Genomic DNA, 18,842 nt, shown 5'->3' with positions numbered 1-18,842 from the left:
TTTAACTTCAGCAATTCTCATACTCTGCACTGGGCGCTTCATTCAAGATCCTAAAGGCACAGAGTTGCTGGGAGCCTGGTGGTCTTCAGGTTTGGAATCAGAACAGGAGGAGAAGATGGCTGCGGCACTAGGTGATAGTTGATGGTGGGGAAGGTCTGAGGAAGGATGAACAGATGGTCAGACAGGACTGGCATGTGTTGTCCTTGAGGTTGGGACACAGATAAAGGTTACACACCTGGTGGTGATCGGACCATGGAGACTTCGCATTACACTAATAACAGTTTTGAAAGGGCATCCATTCAATCACCCTGTGTACATTCTCCATCTAAAAGCAACTTGACCTTCATCATGGATAAGGCGCACAAGGCCCTGGCAAGGCTGTAGGCCCCAGGATGTGTGGAGTCGATGCGGATCGGTCTCTGGAAAGTAACAGTTGGAGGAGAAGGCAACAGAGGCTGTTTTCCTAATCAGATATCAGAGTCAAGGAATAGACCAGCTGGGCCTGAATGAAAGCAAAGAAATGTGGTGAACTCAGAGCCCCGGCTGTGCACGCCCAAACCCGATGGCAAGAAAATAATCTAATGTGGATCCAATGCCCGTGGGCATTTTCATCTTTGGGGGGAGTAACTATAAATCATGTGACTCAAAAGAATGATTCAAAGAAAATCAACTTGCCAATGTTCACACCGAACACTAGATGACATGCTACAAAAATTATTTTCCTCCATGTTCTCAAATGACACAACCTCGAAGGCTTATGCCTCAAGAACAGCTGACTTGGCGATGAAAATAGAGAATCATCAGAATGCAGATACAAAGAAAATCCAGTTTATTATTAAGAACTATGGGCCACATGTACTCAGGTTTCATTTTGCGATTTCCTAATAGCAAATTTTTGCGATTCGCTATATGAAATTGCAAACACCCATGTACTAGTGTGTCTTTGACACATTTAGCAATTCCTAATGGGGTCGCAATTGACATACCTCATTAATATTCATGAGGAAGAGCACAATTTGCAGCCCATCTGTAATTGCTAAAAATAAATGGGTGTCGGTCTGCTGGGAACAATAGACCACCATGTCTGTGTTTGCTTTTAAATGAAGCAACTTTTTTTTTGGTATTTTTTAAATGCAGCGATTTTCCTTTAAGGAAAACGGGATGCATTTTTAAGAGGAGGCCGTCGACAATGCGACCTCTTGCTTAAAAATAGCTTTTCATTCCCTACCCTACTCCCCCCATTTCCTCCCTCACCCCTACCTCAAGTACTGGTCACTACATACATTTAATACCTATTTGAAGCAGGTGGTAAATGTATGTGGATAAACCCTTGGAATAGCGAATTCCATGTAGGTTTACAGACTGAAACAACGGCCTCTCACAGTATTTCCCACTTCCATGGGGTTTAAGTCCTAAATGCAAGTACTGGGTGGATTTACTACATGCTAATGGTATATCTGTATTTAAGATTACTGTGAAGTAAATCCGGCCAAATGCCGTGCAACTCGTAATTGGGGTCTAAGTTGATCCTTAGCACCCCACAATTACAACAGTTTGGTTCAACATTACACTGTCTCGAAAGAAAGTTACACAATAACTCAGATATTCAAAGCTACGCATTTATTCATCTTGGACATTTCTTCTGTAATTTCTTGATGCAAAAGTCATTGATTTTGAAAAATCTGTCACTCCAGCAGTTTTACCTTGGTCTGTCCTTCAATTCCATCTTCATCCGCCATAAGTACACCCGTCAAAAGAAAATATCATTAAAGCACTTGTTGACTAATTTTCCCACTCGCACTCACTCATGCCAACATACAATCTGAGGGAACCAAAAACGAATCTGAGTCTTTCAACCTTCTACTGAAAATTTTAATGAAACCAATAAGTTAATAAGTTAATAAAATTATTAAAGTGAGGTACTGGACTGACAAAATCAGAAACAAGTTGCATCATTAATCAAGTTTAGAGTTTTTAGGTTTTGTTTTTGTTCTTCTTTCTCAGTTTGGTGAAGGCATTCCCTGCCTTCGCTCAACACACAGGTAAGACATGGCAGACGGAACCTGGACGGAAGACTTGGTTAGTGAGTTACCTCCTACGATGCAGTCAGTGCAAAATGGGGGAATTAGGGACCTACAAGTGAGGGCACTGTTGGATGCATAATGCGCGTGGTCCATGCATAGAACATGCAAGACATTCCCATATGGCAGGCGGGCATGGCTCCCACAAGGCATGCAATAATCTGTGTCGTGAGGTGCCAGGCAAGCAGGGTGGGACAAAGGGACACCAGTCCTGCTCCATCCCACCCTCTTAAGACGTCATCACGTAGCGCCTTCAATAAGTGAGATGAGGAAACGTAAATGAGGGTTGTTAGTTGTTTGCTCTCTCAGTCTTCACCTGAGTGGTGATCATAGATAAAGGGTCTTACAGTGTTTCCCTCCCTGAAACAGGTCTCTACAGGGTTATTCTCTCCCACTTCGAATTGTGGAGGTCAGATTTGACTGTCAGTGTGGTCAACCATAGATCATAGAAGGCTTCCAGAAAAGGGAATAAGCAGAAGAGTTACAATGAATTGAGCAGAATGGAATGATTTAATAGATGTGATTCATCTGGTGAGTTTCACCTGTGTATGTTTACAATTCCCCTTGTTACACTTATTCTGACCTCAGTGCAGTCAGATCCAGGACAAGGTGAGAGTTTGAAGCTTGGAGTAACGTGAGCGGTCCGGTAGGGCTTTAGTCCAGAAGATGGTGGGTTGGCTGTTGGCCATAGGTTGCAAGCCTCATGCATGGAGGGAGACGTTTGTTAGTCCACAGCTAGATTGGGTGTCCGTGTGACTACTGATTATCAAGAATCCGATTGGCTTTTTTTTGCTAGTGCTACTCATGCTGTCTGGGTTAAACGATTCAATGAACTCCTGATAATCACACAGGGCTAAATCATAGAGTTTTATAGCCGATTGTTCGGAGTGAGTAATGAGAATATCTCAGATTTTACTAAAAAAATCAAAACATTTAAGCCTCTGCCCTTCAATTTACTGATGTCTTTCGCACAAGGCTCCCTACTCATGGACTTAAGAATACCTGGCCATTCCAAAAGGAATTACATATCATCTCTGAACATGGGATTCCTTTGTCATCCCTTCACTAGCCACAGGTGTATAAGTCAAGGTTAGGAGTCCGTAGAAGATTCTGGAGGTTTTATCTCCAAAGCTGTGTCCACCTCCGGGTTGCAATTCTTGTCCTGACCTTCAGCCCAGAAGTCCACTCTAGAGCAGTAAAGTGTCTCTACAGCTGAATCTGCTTCGAATGCCTCAGCTTATTTTCCAAACTGCAGTGATGTCCCCCAAAAGTTGCAGTCTAGTTCAGAAGCAACAGACATTCTGTCCAGATGCTGTCTGTCCTAGGAGCTGTAGTCCACCTTAGACCAACAGTCTGTTTATCGACACCAGATTTGCTGTCTGCCGTTTCTTATATGATATCAGTTCAAAAACCTTGCAGGAACCTTCAGCAGAGAAGCTGCTAAGCACCTTTCACCTGGGAGGACATAGCATCGCACGCAGAGCAGTAAGAGGTGCCTGTGACTGACAATGCCTATAGTATATAATAGATGGACAGCATTGCCTGCGTCATTGTCTTCCTGGGAATTGGCAGAGTCCACCTGTGTGGTTCGATTCTCAAAGCACCTAAGATCTGATGATGCTGAATCCCTAAAAGAAAATGGACATTTGAGAAGGACTGATGGGGACTCGCCCGGTACCATGCTCTTCCAAACAGAGAAGTGTGGCTCAATGGTTAGAGCGGCAGACCCTGATGCAGAGGTCTAGCCCGGGACCAGGGTTCAATTCCCCGCCTCGGCGGGTCTTGAGCTCAAAAAATCCACGGACCTGATAATTCTCGCCTCGGTGCCTATTCCAATCATGGAGTCCCACTCTGCAACTCTGGGCAATAGCTTGCTTAATCTCCACAACGGCCCCCACAACGCTAAGGATGCCTGGCCTCCACCTTGGGGGTGCCCAGGAGTGGACACCTCACATGGAAAGCCAGGATGGGTTCCACAGCGGTATTCGTACAAGCGCCTTGAGACCCTTGCGGGTGAGTAGTGCGCTATACAAGTATCAATTTACATTACATTTACATTTCATAATTGGACTGGCCTGTAGGTATGCTATGTGGATATAATCCTGGCTATACTGGACGTGAGGGAATGGCTTCTGCACTATCTAGATGTCTCTTGTCGTGGAGCTGCCATCGCTACATTCCACTAAATCTCATGGCCTACTTAAGAGGTAGGTTTTGCTGAGGGTATGGCCAAGACAGGGAGGGCACTGTTGTGCTGAACAAACTTGCCACCGGTAATATGCACCAGCTACCACATTGTGGATATGAGGTTTAAGAGGACGAGGAAGGGATTCACCTAACAAATTAATGATTCAAGCTGAATGTGCACCAGCTTCTTGTCAATTTGTTTTCGGTCACTTCCTGCCCCTCTGGTTGTCAGGTTATTTCAATCTGCTTTCGGTCTCAATATCACTTCCTGTCCATATGATTTCAATGACAGTAACTCAAATTGATTGCGTTGGATTTTCTCTTAGGCATTTTCAATTCAGCGATTATTCCAAATAATTTCGAATTGATTAAAACAATGATGTCACTATCAAGTTGTTTTCAATTATCAGATTTTGTCAAATTTTTTTAGTTCTTTTTGGTAATATTTTCAATGATTGTTACGTTACTACATCTAGAGTTTGTGATTTTGGCCCTTTCTTGATTTTCTGGTTTTGTAGTGCTGCCATTCTTTTCTGTGCCTTTGGCTTTGAATTGTATTAATAAAACTCTACTTTATTCGATTTGCCTCCTTTGTTGTGGGGCTGTTACCATGACATTCTGAGGTACCATGCTGTATTTTCATCATTTGCCCTTGTCGATGAGGGACATCAGGAGGTCCAAATCGCGGGGTTCTGTTTTTGAGGGAGCTAGCAGCTTTGGCAAGGTGTGAGTAACTAGACAGTGGATCAAAACTCGCGTGCAAATACTTTCTTTGCTAGACCAGAGACATTATGTGAACTTGCTCGAGGAAAGAAATGTCTGGAACCTTCAAAGCACTCTAGAACATGAAAGGCTCGTGCATAGTTAGCAGTAAAAGAGGCAACTACAAAAGCAATATTTGTATCCAGAATTACTGGTTCATTTGAATTGACAGGAGATCCAGGGCAGAGTCACTCAATTACCCTTCATGGCCAGGGATGCAGTGGACAGTTTTATAAACCCTTTTGATTAGTTTTCTGAAATGGAGCGCCTCGTTATTTCTTCCATGTGAAAAGCTTCCGGCACTAGGTATAAGCTGCCTCTAGTGAAACTTCGAGAGAAGCGGAGCCATAGTTGTGTTTTCAATGACCTGTAGATCAAGCAGTCTTGATGGTTTGCATTTTTAAATCTGATATTGTGAAGATCGCTCTGTGAAATAAATCATGGTGAACAGTTAATGCAGAGCCAAGAAAGTTACCGTAACCAGGGTCGTTTAAGACTGGCCAGGCTGCTGCTAATGATCATCCTCCTTGCCACAGAGTTTTCAGTTTGTTTCCTTTGCATGACTAGATGGTTAAACATTTCAGTTGTTGTTTGCACCTAACACACCCCGGTGATCGCTACATAGATTTGCCTTCTAGCGCATGGATTTGGTCAGAACTCCTGCTTTTATTTATTGTATCCCACCTAAAGTGGAGTAAGCCCACAACATTAAGGTTATTCCTCCTCATCCTCTCACCCTCCTGTGCCCAGACCACCTTGAGGTTTGAAACATGGATGATGAATATACACACAGAGACGAAGACAGGAGGTCACCTGCTTAGCAAAGCACACCTCACAACTATGAAAACACATTCATTTATGTTGCAATGCCCCTTGGTTTTGCTTTGGGGGGTAAAACTTGCATAGCTAAGGATCTCAGCTCTAGTTCCCCAGCGCCCCAACTCACACCGGGTATAGAGCTTATGGCTGCTCCTGAGTGCATAGTGCAGTGGACGTACCGTTACTTTGGGAAGTGACAGGAATCATTTGCATTCCTCCAACCACGGTACATTGTGCTTCTCCCATGCCCAATTCCTCCATCTCTCCCCAAAAAACCATCAATAGTTGTGCTGTTCTCACCACAGATTTCCAGATGCGCTAGTTGCCGGCTGCAGAGCAGACCAGCAAGTGCACCTGCCCGCAGGACACAGAAAAAGCAAGCAGACAAAAGGAGAGATTCCACAGTTCTCTCACATCTAGTCCCTGTTTCGTGCAAAAAAAACCTCGTGCACAAACGCCACAGAGATGAGCTTGCATCAGCAAATTCTCTGATACTCAAGAACAAATAGTTCACTTTTTTTGAGGCACTTTCAAAGCGGCTTTTAACAGAGTAGAGTGGGCCATGCACAGAGCTTCTGCTCGCTTCTGTTCATTAACTTCAAGTCTTTTCAAGTACTGGTTTTCACTGCTCTGCCTTGCAGAGAGCGATGTGCACACACTGTACATTTTGTGCAGAGAACTTTTATTCAATCGACAACCAAGGAGATGATGTCTTTCATGTAGCCAAGTCGTGGTTGCATGCCACTCTGTTCTTCAACATTGAGTACACTTCTTGGAAAATTTCCATAGATTTTCATTTTTGTCTTCTGAGGAGCCCCCTCAAACCTCTGTAATTTATGGAAAATGCTTTAAGTAACTCAGCCTGGAGACATCATACTCCAAGGAATCACCATGAGGGACCTCTGCTCACCCAGTACCAACATCTGTCAGGCATGCCAGCTGGACTTGTAGATTTCCTTCAATGTTCTATGAGCATTCAGTAATGTTACATTCTTTTCAATAAATACACCATTCGCTTGTTGTTTCAATCAGGCAGACGTGTTGATTTCCTCCCGAGTCAAGAAGTTTTAGGGAAGCAAGGGGGCCGGACTGCTATCAGCTAGCAGTTTTCAGTCGTTAAATGTGCGCCTCATTCTTCTACTTAGCTGGACACCTCAGTCCATGTTTGCACTGGCAGAGCGTGAGAAGTTTAAGGTTTGAGCTGACATGGAGATATCAGCATGGTCCACGGGACTCTGATAGTCTGACGTGAGGTCTTGATCAATCAGTGGTATTTGAAGGGTTGCCAGTGTGAAGGAGCTGACAGATCCTTTCCGTAAGCACTGGCTATAGAAGCCCAGTAGCAGGTCCAGCTTTTGTTCTATGGACTGCACCTGCAGGGAGAAAAATGAGAACTGTTGACAAATGTTGAAAATTCTGCAAGGCTGAAGCATCAAACAAAACATGTAGATATCTTTTATAATTTGCCCATCATTTTAACCATGTATTTGCTCTTTTAGGACAAGAGAACAGGCTACATATAAAACCCGCAACTTATTGCAACCCCACTGAAGTGTTAGATCAAGCCTTAATGTACTTATAGATCAGACACACCTTAAATACATGAAATATGGTGGCTGGGCCACGTAGGCTCAGAGTCAGTGCAGCTCTGCAATACACTCACCCTCTTCCTTTTCTAAAAAAACACAGGTACGTTCTCTTGAGAAAAAAATAGAAAACTGTTTTGGCAATACAAGACTTAACACTACTTTCAAACAACAGCAAGACTGTTGAAGAAGCACTGGAAAGAGGACTCTTTCCATCAGGGAGTGAGACAGTCCCATCTAAACGTGCCAGTTGCCTTATGAACCTATGAGACACTTATATGACTCACTATGATTTGGTGTATTAGGGTAACAATTCTATATATTTAGAGTTTGCTCTGCCGTGGGTATAATGCTAAATTGCACACAATAAATTAATAATTTTCTAGCCCCTGAAAAAAACAAAGGTTACTGGGGCGTTACAGTTAGGCTCACATTTCACCCGCACAAAACCATAGAAATTCAGCAGTTATAGTCACCTGAGATATCTATAACGCACACCCTGCAATGCACTGCTTATGGCCTCACGTATTACATCACTCATGTCAGGATCAGTGACATCACAGGTGACATCTCAAATGACATATCTGATGACTTCATCCAATGAGTGAAAATGTTTCGTAAATATTACAGACACTGAAAGATATACAGTAAGCTACTGTATACGTTTTATTACTATTTTGTTTGTACTACTAATGAGTGATACTATTTCTAATATATGTCAGCTGAGCGGCTGTGTAGGTGTGTGTGAGTGCCTGTATGGGTATGTGACTAGGTGTGTGAATGTTTGTATGGGTGAATAAGTGGGTGTGTGAGTTGCTGTAAGGGGGTGAGAGTGGGCGCGTGAGTGGCTGTTTGGGTGGATGTGTAAGTGTGTAAGTAGCTGTTTGGGTGAGTGAGTGGGTGTGTGAGATGCTGTATGGGAGGGTGAGTAGGTGTTTGATTACCTATATGGATGGGTGATAGACCGAATTAGTGGCTGCATAAGTGAATGTTTGGCTGTTTGAGTTGGTGTTTGGTTAAGTAAGTTGGTGCATGAGTGGCTGTATTAGAGATTCAGTGTCTGTATGGTTGAGTGTGCGGGTGTATAAGTAGCTGTATGGCTAAGTGAATGCGTTTGTAAGTAGCTGTTTGGGTGTGTGAGCGGGTGTATAAGTAGTTGTATGGGGGAGTGTATGGCTGTGTTCAGAGGTTGTAAGGGTGAGTGAATGTCTGTGTGAGTGATTGTATAGTTGAAGTAATGGGTGTGTGAGGCCCTGTATGGGTGAGTGTGTGGCTGTGTGAGTTGTTGTGTGGGTGAGTGACTGCTTGTGTTAGTAGCTGTATGGGCGAGTAAGTGAGTGTATGTGTCCGTGCCTGTTTAGGTGAGTGAGTGACTATTTGAGTGGCTTTATGGTTGAGTGAATGGGTGTGTCAGTGGTTGCATGGGTCTGTCAATGAGTATGTGAGTATTTGTGTGGGTGGGTGAGTGGGTGTATGAGAGGTTGTATGGGGGTGTGAGTAGGTGTGTGAGTGGTTCTGTGGATGATGTCATCAGTGATGTCATTTGAGATGTAATCAGTGATGTTACTGAGCCTGTCATGAGTGATGTGATATGTGAGTTAAAAAGCAGTGCATAGCTCAGGTAACTATAACTGCTGAATTTCTATGGTTTTGAAAGATTGAAATGTGAACCTAACTATAACGTCCCTGTAACCTTTTTTTCCAATGAATTTCAAAGGTTTTTAAAAAATGTATTCTCTAAAATGTATTAAATGTTCAACTTTCAGGTTTTGTTTTGAAAAAATCAAACCTTTCTAGTTAATTTATTATAACAACAACTTTTTTGGGGGGTGGAGTTGTATTGCTTATATCTACATTTTAAGAATATATTATAGTATGTTTATATAGTTGTCATTTTTTAAGATTTTTATATTTGTACTTTTTTGGGTGATTTCAAATTGCATTTTTTTCCATGTATAGTTTCTTTGTTTTTTTATTTTGTGCAGTTTTAATTTTTTTAAACATATTATTTAAATGGGTTCTAAGAAAAAATTCAGAAAGTTTCGAAAGTTTTTGAAGAGCAATATGTAGTTAATTTTATAATTGTTTTCTATCATTTTTGAGGTCCGCATGTTCTTCTGTGGTACCAAAACTGAGTCTGGACCACAAGAACTCTATGGTATCCTATTCCGCTAAGGAGATTGAGAATCTTTGATAATTAAAAAAATTAAATTCTTTATATGGAGTTCACTATTTTGGTGTTTAAAATTAATGTAGACATAGTTGTGATGAATAACGTTTGGAAATACATTTTATTATATGACTACAGCTACAGTTCCAGATAGTTGGAAGCTGGCAGTGGTTTCACCCCTGCTAAAAAAAGCCACCATGGACCCTTCGAACCCGGCCAATTATAGGCCAATTTCGCTTTTGCCATTTTCGATAAAAATCTTGGAGAAATTGGTTACAAGGGCCCTGTCTAACTTTCTGGAAACCAATGCCTGCCTGGACGTGGCCCAGTTTGGCTTCAGGCCGGCCCACGGTACGGAGTCTGCCCTGGTGGCCGTGTTGGATGACCTGCGCTCACGTGTCGACATGGGCAGAGCGGCATTTTTGGTGCTGCTCGACATGTCGGCCGCGTTCGACACGGTTGACCACGCAGTGCTACTGGGCAGGCTTCAGAAGGCCGGGGTGACAGGTCTGGCCTTGGACTGGCTGACTTCCTATCTTTCAACAGGCAGCAGGCTATGGCACTTCCACCTTTTCGGTCAGCAGTGAAGAATGTAAAGCAGGGCGTGCCTCAGGGATCGGCAATTAGCCCGATCCTTTTCAATCTATATCTTCGTCCACTAATAAGTTTGATTAGGTCATTCGGCATATCAGTTATTAACTATGCCGATGACACTCAACTTATTTTTTCATTGAGGGAGGTGATGCGGTTTCGAGGGAAACCTTTCACCGCTGCATGACTGCAACGGCAGATTGATTACGCCACAACTCACTCCGATTCAATGGAGCGAAGACCGAGGTGCTCCACTGCTCCCTGGACCGGTTGCCTCGCCCTCTACCTGATGGGTTCTGGCCTTCTTCAATCTTGGGCACAGTGACTGCTGCTGACTCGGCCTGTAATCTTGGCATCATGTTTGGGCCTAGCCTGCAGCTTGACGCTTTTGTTAATAAAAACACGGCGACCTGTATGCTCCTGCTCCGCACTTTACGGAAGATTCTTCCGTTACTTCCAACTGCGGCCAGGACAGAAGTGGTGCGTAGTACCATTCTCAGTAGGTTAGACTACTGCAACACACTGCTTCTAGGAGCCCCTAACATCTTGGTTTCTAAGCTGCAGAGGATTCAGAACATGGCTGCCAAGTTGGCCCTCTCTCGTCCACGCTCAGCGTCATCGTCTTTGGCGCTTTCGGACCTTCACTGGCTGCCTGTTCAGCAATGGATTCATTTCAAGGCCTCTTGCCTTGTTTTTAGGGCCTTACATAGGCTGGGGCCAGTGATGTTACAAGATCTCTTCTCCTGGTACTCAGCCGCAAGACCGCTGAGGTCTTCCTCAGCCTTCCTGGTAGTAGTCCCCAGGATTAAAAGAGTGAGGATGGGCGGCCGGTCGTTCAGCTTTGCAGCCGCAAAACTTTGGAACTCCTTATCTCTGCCCCTTCGGAGCTGCCAGGACTTGGCGGCTTTTAAAAAGGGTTTAAAAAGCTATCTCTTCCCAAGAGTAGTGTAATGCGTAAAATCTGTCGGTAATGTTTTGGTCACAGCGCCAGGATACCCTTTTGGGTGACAGCTGCGCTTAATAAATATGTATTACATTACATTACATTACTCACTCAATTTACATTTTTTGTGACCTTACACATCTGCAGAAGGGCACCACAGATACACACAATTACACAGTGAAACCTGCTTATTTCAATGGCCACATAGGGAGCACGCCTTTTTATGAATAATAGCACATCCAAAACCTGTTATTTGTATTTGGACAGTTAGGGAGTAGGAAATACAAATTGGATATAGGTATGGTAGGAGTGGGTATGAGATTGTCTGTATGGTTATATGAATAGGTGTGAGAGTTTCTGTATAGGTGTGTGAGTGGATGTGAGAGTGGCTTTATCAGTACGTAAGTGGGTGTGTGAGTGTCTGTATGGGTTTGTGAGTCAGTGTGAGAGGGTGTGTGTGTGTGAGAGGGCATGTGTGGGTGTAAGAGTGTCTGTATGGGGCGTGAGTAGGTGTGTGAGTGCCTATAAGGGTGTGTCAATGGGTGTGAGAGTGTATGGGTTTGAGAGGATGTAAGAGAATATATACATATATATATTTTGCCCTTGCCTGAGAACTGCAGATATACTCAGAGGTCACGCTGTTCCCTGCAATTGATCGTTTTTTTTTCCGAGTGACCCAAAAAAGTTTGGGGAAATTTTGCTGCCCATTAAACATGCTTTCACCTCCTTCATAACACACACAAGGGGTCATGAAAGCTCTCACGTAACCCCTTCAATTATTATGCAAGCAACTTTTCAGCCCTTGGGAAAGTTTCCTGAGATTAAAATGGCAGCCGCAACTTTTCTGTGAAGGTGTGGCCAACCAATCAGTAGCTTGCTTTGGCGCACAGAGCCGCGGATCCCCCACAGCTGGATCCACAGAGGATCTGCGTCCTACATACACAAAATTAGATTTTTAGTTAATAGCTCAAAAACTACTGAATTGATTTACATCAAATCATCACACCAGCACGCTTTCTGGACCAAAAGGTAGCTTTCTGCTAAATTTGGTGTAATTCCGTCTAGAGGTTTGGGATGTAGCAGTTTCTAAAATTTCTCTGGGAATTAACATGGGGAAAATGAATTTTAAGACCCACCGTTTTCTCAGACCCTGCTTGACAGATCACCCCAAAACGTTCAATACAGCAGCTGTACTGAGAATTAAACTAATTTAAAGTTTCATGAAGATTCGTCAAATGACACCAAAGTTATTGCCAAAACCCCACTACAATATTAGTGTGTTCGGGGAAACCCAATAAACCCTTGTAGGCTTGGGCAAAATAGATGATTGAAGTAAGGAGTGTCTACAAGGGATTTCACTTTTGGACTTACAGCCTGATTCATCAAGCCGAAATCGGCTCGCAAAGGGCCAGATTCTGAGAATCTGGCCCTTTGCGAGCGCTATTTTTGCATTTGGGATTCATCATCCCAAATGCAAAAATCGGTAATAGCGATTTCGCTATTTTGCGAGGATTTACATTTAAGGAATCTCTATTTGAGATTCCTTAAATGCAATTCATCATCCATTTAAAAATTGCGAATTCGCAATTTCGGCCCGCTATTTACCGCGAGGTCAAACCTCGTGGTAAATAGCGAAAACTTAGAAAAATGCTTTTAAAAGCATTTTTCTAAGTTGCATGTTGCACACACACATGTCCTTTGGACATGTGTGTGCGCAACACCTGTTTCAATTTGCATTTATGGGGTGCTACAGGGTGTCCTTTGGACACCCCTGGCACCCTTTAAATCGCTATCTTATTTGCGATTAGCTAATTGCTAATCGCAAATAAGGAATACTCCCCAATCATTCCTATGGGCCTTTTGGCCCATAAGAATGTATGGGGAGTTATTCCTTATTTGCGATTAGCAATTTGCTACTCGCAAATAAGGAATGTGTAGGAATCGCTATTTATTTAGCAATTCCTACATGAATCCCGTTTTGCAAGTCCTTAATAGCGATTCCTTATGAATCGCTACTAGGGGCTCGCAAAACGGGAGAATGATAAATCAGGCTGTAAGTCTATATCATTTGAACAATATCACTTCTAAGGTTCATAGATCAATTGAACCTAATTGTATCCATAGGATAACTAATACGTTCTAATGTTGTTCAAAATAATTCATTCAATGAAACACAAAAGAGAAAAGAGAAAAAGCACACATCAAACTGATTATATATGAAAAAGACTTGTATTTGAAAAAATCATGGGGATATATAGAAATGAATCCAAATATAAAAAGTTATGAAAAGCTGTACATATAAATTCACAGGTCAATTCACAACATCACATCAACTCCGTTATTTAATGAAGAAAATCCAATTTATAGATGTAAAAAAGGTTTCTTCCAATGCACAAATGCTGTGGAGATGATGTTTTTGGTCGACGTTTCGGTCTTCCTTGTTGTCATCTATGAGACCATCATCAGGACTAATATTTTTCAAAAAGAATCCCCCTATATAGAAACAATTATGTACAATTACTGAATGTATCCACTTACTATAATAACATCAATTGCCTATTTACAAGCTTATAACAAACAAAAACATAACAGAAACTGTGTGCTAGGTACCATATTGGTATATTCTCTCAAAAAATTAATTTAAAAGCTATCCACCTATTGGATCTAGTGGACAGAGTTCTCCTCTTTAATCTAACAACATGTATCTTGAAAAATAATGGTAGAGCTATGATATTTCAGGCTCATAGATTATTTATTTCAAGAGAATTTAGCAATTTGACTCACTTGAAGGAACTCGGCACAATTGCCACTGGTCTCCGAACTGAACGATTATTTTCTCTTGAGTCCAGAAGATCTACAAGATGGGCTCTATGTGCAATGAAAAAGGAAATATGGAATGTCTGCTTAATATGGGTTGTTTTGATTAGACAATAGTATAATCCTTAGCTGCGGTTAAATCTTTGTGGCTAGACACATGTGAACATAATTGGATATTGACGATATATTAATGGTAGGATCAATCCAGTACATCATTTTTGCGGAAACACTTATAGATCGTATCATATGCATCGAAATCGATTTATAAATATGCTATCCTAGTTTTCTCTTGCTTATGTTTTTTCAAATGTATAACATGCTTTGAAATGTATAGGTTACGAGACTGAGGTATAATTTAGAAATGGGTTTGAGAATGACCAACAACTTTAAATGGGAGAATTTATAAAGTTGAAAATTATCGATTAATGTGAGAATATCGATAAATGATTGATTAATGTGAGAATATTGACAAACATCGCTAGAAGTATAACGTAAATAACCATTCCAAGATGGCTGATCCATTTGTATGGCTCCATTTACCAAACGCCAGGTAACTCTTAACGATCACTTCCGGGTGCCGGTATTTAAAATAGGCACAATCCAGAGCAACCTCATTGGAGGTTAACTCGAAAGTGCGGAGGATTGAACTGCCGATCGTGAGATTAGTAAGTACTTGCTGTACTACTCGTGCTGCTCCCCCTTTATGCAGCGGCTTCGACTCAGCCGATTTTAATGCTCTTAAGCCCTATTTAAGTGCTAGAAAGCCCGATTATCTGTGGAGATAGTATGTCTTTATGATTTCTTAAGTCTACATCTGACATACAGAAGTCTCTTTATGAGAACTATACTTTATGCGTTAAAATAATACCTATGATAGACGTGGATACCAATGTTTCTTCTAAAATGCTTTAGGAATCGCGTTTCAAACGCTTGTTAGTGTATCTTGTTGCCAATTTATTTTTGCAAACCATGTTTCAATGTCGGTTTTTTACCGCATAAATTTGTTATGTTTCCCCCTTTTCAAGGTCGGGTTGCATTTCATAAAAGCTTTATGCTTGAACTTTTCAATAAGTTATGACAAGGTTGGTTGTTTAATTCCTAGTTCGGCTACAACTGCCCCAAATTACTATCGTATTTTGAAGGCGATTTGGCTGGGCAACTATAACTATCGAACTGTTCGATTTTTATAACATAACTATGCCCGCAATAACATATACAAACTACCATCGCAGTAGAAATTTATTTATTTATTTAAGGAATTTATAGAGCGCAGCTGTCACCTTACAGGCATCCTGGCGCTTAGGCTTCACAAAGTGGCAGACAAGAATGTAGCAAAGGGAGAGGGGACCAGCAGATTAAGCCTTCGGAAACAGCCACGTTTTGACACGTTTCCTGAAAAGGAGAAGTTCCTTCGTTTGATGGATCTCCAGGGGCAAACTGTTCCAGAGCTTAGCGGCAGCAACTCCGAAAGATCTTCCCCCCACCCTGACCCTCTTAAACCTGGGTACTTTCACCAAGCAAGCAGTTGCAGAGCGAAGTGCTCTGGTCGGAGTATACCAGGCACATTTGGCTAGCAGAGAGCTGGGCCCAAGTCCATGCAGGGCCTTGAAGACAAGACAGGGGGATTTAAAGGATATTCTCTGCCTCAGCGGAAGCCAGTGAAGCTCGGCCAGCGCCGCCGATGCAGAGGATCTTCTAGGCCAGCTAAGAGCCAACTTGGCGGCAGCAGACTGCAATCTTTGTAGTCTATCTAGCAGCATACTGGGTGACTCAAGCAGGAGGGCATTGCAATAATCGAGTCTGCTCGATATGGTGCATCTAACCACCAGAGCCCGGGCAGGTAGGGGAAGTAAAGGTAGGATCTTTCGAAGAGGCCTAAAAAGGGCAAAGCAAGTAGACACCGTTTTCACCACCTGAGCCTCCATGCTCAATTTGTTGTCCAACATGATGCCCAGGTTGCGAACAGTGGTGATCGGTTGAGTTCTTGATACTGTTTCGGGAGCCCAGAAGTTGTCCGGGAAAGGACGAGGAATACGACCTCCGGCATAGAACAACACCTCAGTCTTGCTGGCATTGAACTGCAGTGAGTTACTATGTAACCAGCTCACTGTGTCACGCATACAGTCATGAAATGTCTCCAGCGGAGTTGATTCCTCACCCTCCCACGACAAGATGATTTGGGTGTCGTCTGCGTAGTTAATAACGTTGATCTGATGAGATTTTATCAGCGTGACCAGGGGTTTCAAATAAACGTTAAATAAAGTAGGACTAACTGCCGAGCCCTGCGGTACCCCCTGGGGCACCAGGGTGAACTCAGATTGAAAAGGGGGGAGGGACACCGCCTGCTTCCTATTAAATAGGAAGGAGCGAAACAAATGCAAAGCAACACCCCCTACCCCGGCCTCACTCAATCTTTCCAGGAAGATCGCATGATTAACCGTATCGAATGCGGCAGACAGGTCAAGCAGGATCAAAGCCACTGCCTGACCTCTGTCTGCCCGCACTCGAAGATTCTCCATGGCAGTGAGCAGAGCCGTTTCGGTCCCATGAGCTGGGCGAAAACCAAATTGGATTTCGTCCAGGAGTTGATGTTGCTCCAAATGTTGAGAAAGAAGCGAGCTCACCCAGCGTTCAGTAATTTTTGCAGGGAATGGTAGCAGGGAGATTGGTCTATAATTTTGTAGACATTCTGGGTTGAGGGAGGGTTTTTTTAACAGCGGGGATACAAGAGCCTGTTTCCAGGATGCTGGAACAGTGCCACTCGTTAGTGACTGATTGCAAATCCTACAAAGGGTAGGAAAAAGTTCCTCCCCATGTTCTTTCCAAATTTTATGACGTATAGGGTCGAGAGGTGAACCTGATGAAATCCCTCGAGCCAATCTGCCTAAGTCCTCCTCCGTAATAGGAGAAAACTCCAAGAAGAGATCAGTAGACAGCCCACCAGGGGTCCCCTCTCTATTCCCTGCCTCCCTAACCCCTGGACTAGTGGAGCAAGTCATAGTGGGAGAGGTGCTGAGATTTTGGATAATGGTGTCAATTTTTTGTTTAAAAAACAGAGCAAGGTTGTCGCAGAGAGTCTGCGTAGGGGGAGTCGATGTTTTAGTGCATTCAGGGTTAGTGAGACCTTTCAAAATCTGAAAGATGCTTTTAGAGCTATTAGGCGCAGTACAGATCGTAGAGCAAAAGTAATCGGCTTTGGATTTGTAAATCAAGGCTTTATACTCGGCCAGTTTAGCTTTCCAAAGCAACCTGCTAGCATTTGTGTACCCTTGCCTCCATTTCCTTTCAGCCAGTTTACAGGCTAGTTTTAGAGCTTTTAAGGAATCGTTGAACCAGGGAGCAGAGGCTCTACCCTTGTATCTGCGTTTTTTTAACGGGGCAAGAGAGTCTACCCTAGTTGTAATCCTAAGACATAAGGAAGCATAATTTTCATCAACTTGACAGTCTGATGAGAAACTGTCCTCGACCCTAAATACTGCACCAGTAGTTCTCAACCTCCCAAGAGCTCTCCAGTCCCTGCACATAAATTCAGTGGTAGTATCTCGTGCCTGTGTACAGGCCTTGGTGCTATTAACAAAGAATTTAGGAAGAAAGTGATCAGTCCAAGTCATGGGCAGAATTTCACTCATTTGTACTAACCGAAGGGCCGAAAAGATCAGATCAAGCCGGTGTCCAGCCCTGTGAGTGACTCCCGTAACGCATTGATGAAAAAACTTGATAGCCCTGACATTTTTATTAAATAAATAATGGATCACTGTTTGAATATATAGCTTAACTAAGGGTTATTTGTTCAAATAAGATTTGCTTTTCCAAAATAGATATATACAGTCGAAACATACATCATTCTGCATATATCTTTTTAATTCAGATACCGCGACCTTGGCCTCTTCATTGTGGCTACCATTGGAATTATAAAAACTACTGGAATACTGAGTGATCAGTATTACCATTTCAGGTATGTTTGACTATGCTAGGCTTTCAACTCTGACATTCCAATCACAATCTTAGAGCGATTTATCATTATTATACATTCTTGTAGATCTTCTGGACTCTAGAGAAAATAATCGTTCAGTTCGGAGACCAGTGGCAATTGTGCCCAGTTCCTTCAAGTGAGTCAAATTGCTAAATTCTCTTGAAATAAATAATCTATGAGCCTGAAATATCATAGCTCTACCATTAATTTTTTAAGATTGTGGGACACCCCCGCGCCGCACGGCCACCAGCTGCTGCGTGTGCTCCCAGTGCCTGCCTCTGCCTCAGCGCCGACCTCGCTGCCGCCTTGAGCGCTGCCCTTTGGTTTCAGCCCGTTTTTGTCTAAAATTTGTGCTTGTTTTCTTTCTGTGGCCAACATCGTTTTCCTACTGTTTTTTCCCCCGTTTTGACCTGAATTGTTGCTTGTTTTCTCTGTGCCGTTTTCTCTCCGTGTTTTGACCTGTATTTAGCCTGTTTCTGTTCCAATTTCTCTTCGTGTTTTTGACCCCCATTGTGCCTGCCTCCTTCCTGCTTGCCCGCCTACCTCGCCGCCCTCCGCTCTCCCTCCCCGCTCCCGCTTCCCGCCACCGCCATTAGCCCCGCCCCTTTTTCTTCTGTACCCTCCCCGCTCCCGTCTCCCAGCTGCTCCGCCCACCCGCGCACTTGGCCTTAAATGGCGACCGTGCGACGCAGGTGAGTGTGACCCACTTGTGGGACACCCCCGCGCCGCACGGCCACCAGCTGCTGCGTGTGCTCCCAGTGCCTGCCTCTGCCTCAGCGCCGACCTCGCTGCCGCCTTGAGCGCTGCCCTTTGGTTTCAGCCCGTTTTTGTCTAAAATTTGTGCTTGTTTTCTTTCTGTGGCCAACATCGTTTTCCTACTGTTTTTTCCCCCATTTTGACCTGAATTGTTGCT

General features: G+C 43.2%; 1 protein-coding gene across 2 annotated transcripts in view; it reads right to left on the bottom strand.

Annotated features, from left to right (window-relative positions):
• Positions 1-1,598: 1,598 nt before the first annotated feature.
• Positions 1,599-18,842, bottom strand: part of KCNQ4 (potassium voltage-gated channel subfamily Q member 4) — a 1,096,614-nt gene continuing 1,079,370 nt past the window's right edge. For both annotated transcript variants that reach the window (XM_078680638.1, XM_078680639.1), the window contains one exon: positions 1,599-7,222. In XM_078680638.1, the coding sequence (XP_078536764.1) occupies positions 7,004-7,222 (219 nt within the window). In that variant the 3' untranslated portion in view covers positions 1,599-7,003. The remainder of the gene's footprint in view (positions 7,223-18,842) is intronic.

The sequence above is a fragment of the Lissotriton helveticus genome, chromosome 3_1, assembly GCF_964261635.1.
Source record: "Lissotriton helveticus chromosome 3_1, aLisHel1.1, whole genome shotgun sequence".
In the NCBI taxonomy this organism is placed as follows: domain Eukaryota; kingdom Metazoa; phylum Chordata; class Amphibia; order Caudata; family Salamandridae; genus Lissotriton; species Lissotriton helveticus.
This window is presented reverse-complemented; position numbering and strand designations above follow the sequence as displayed.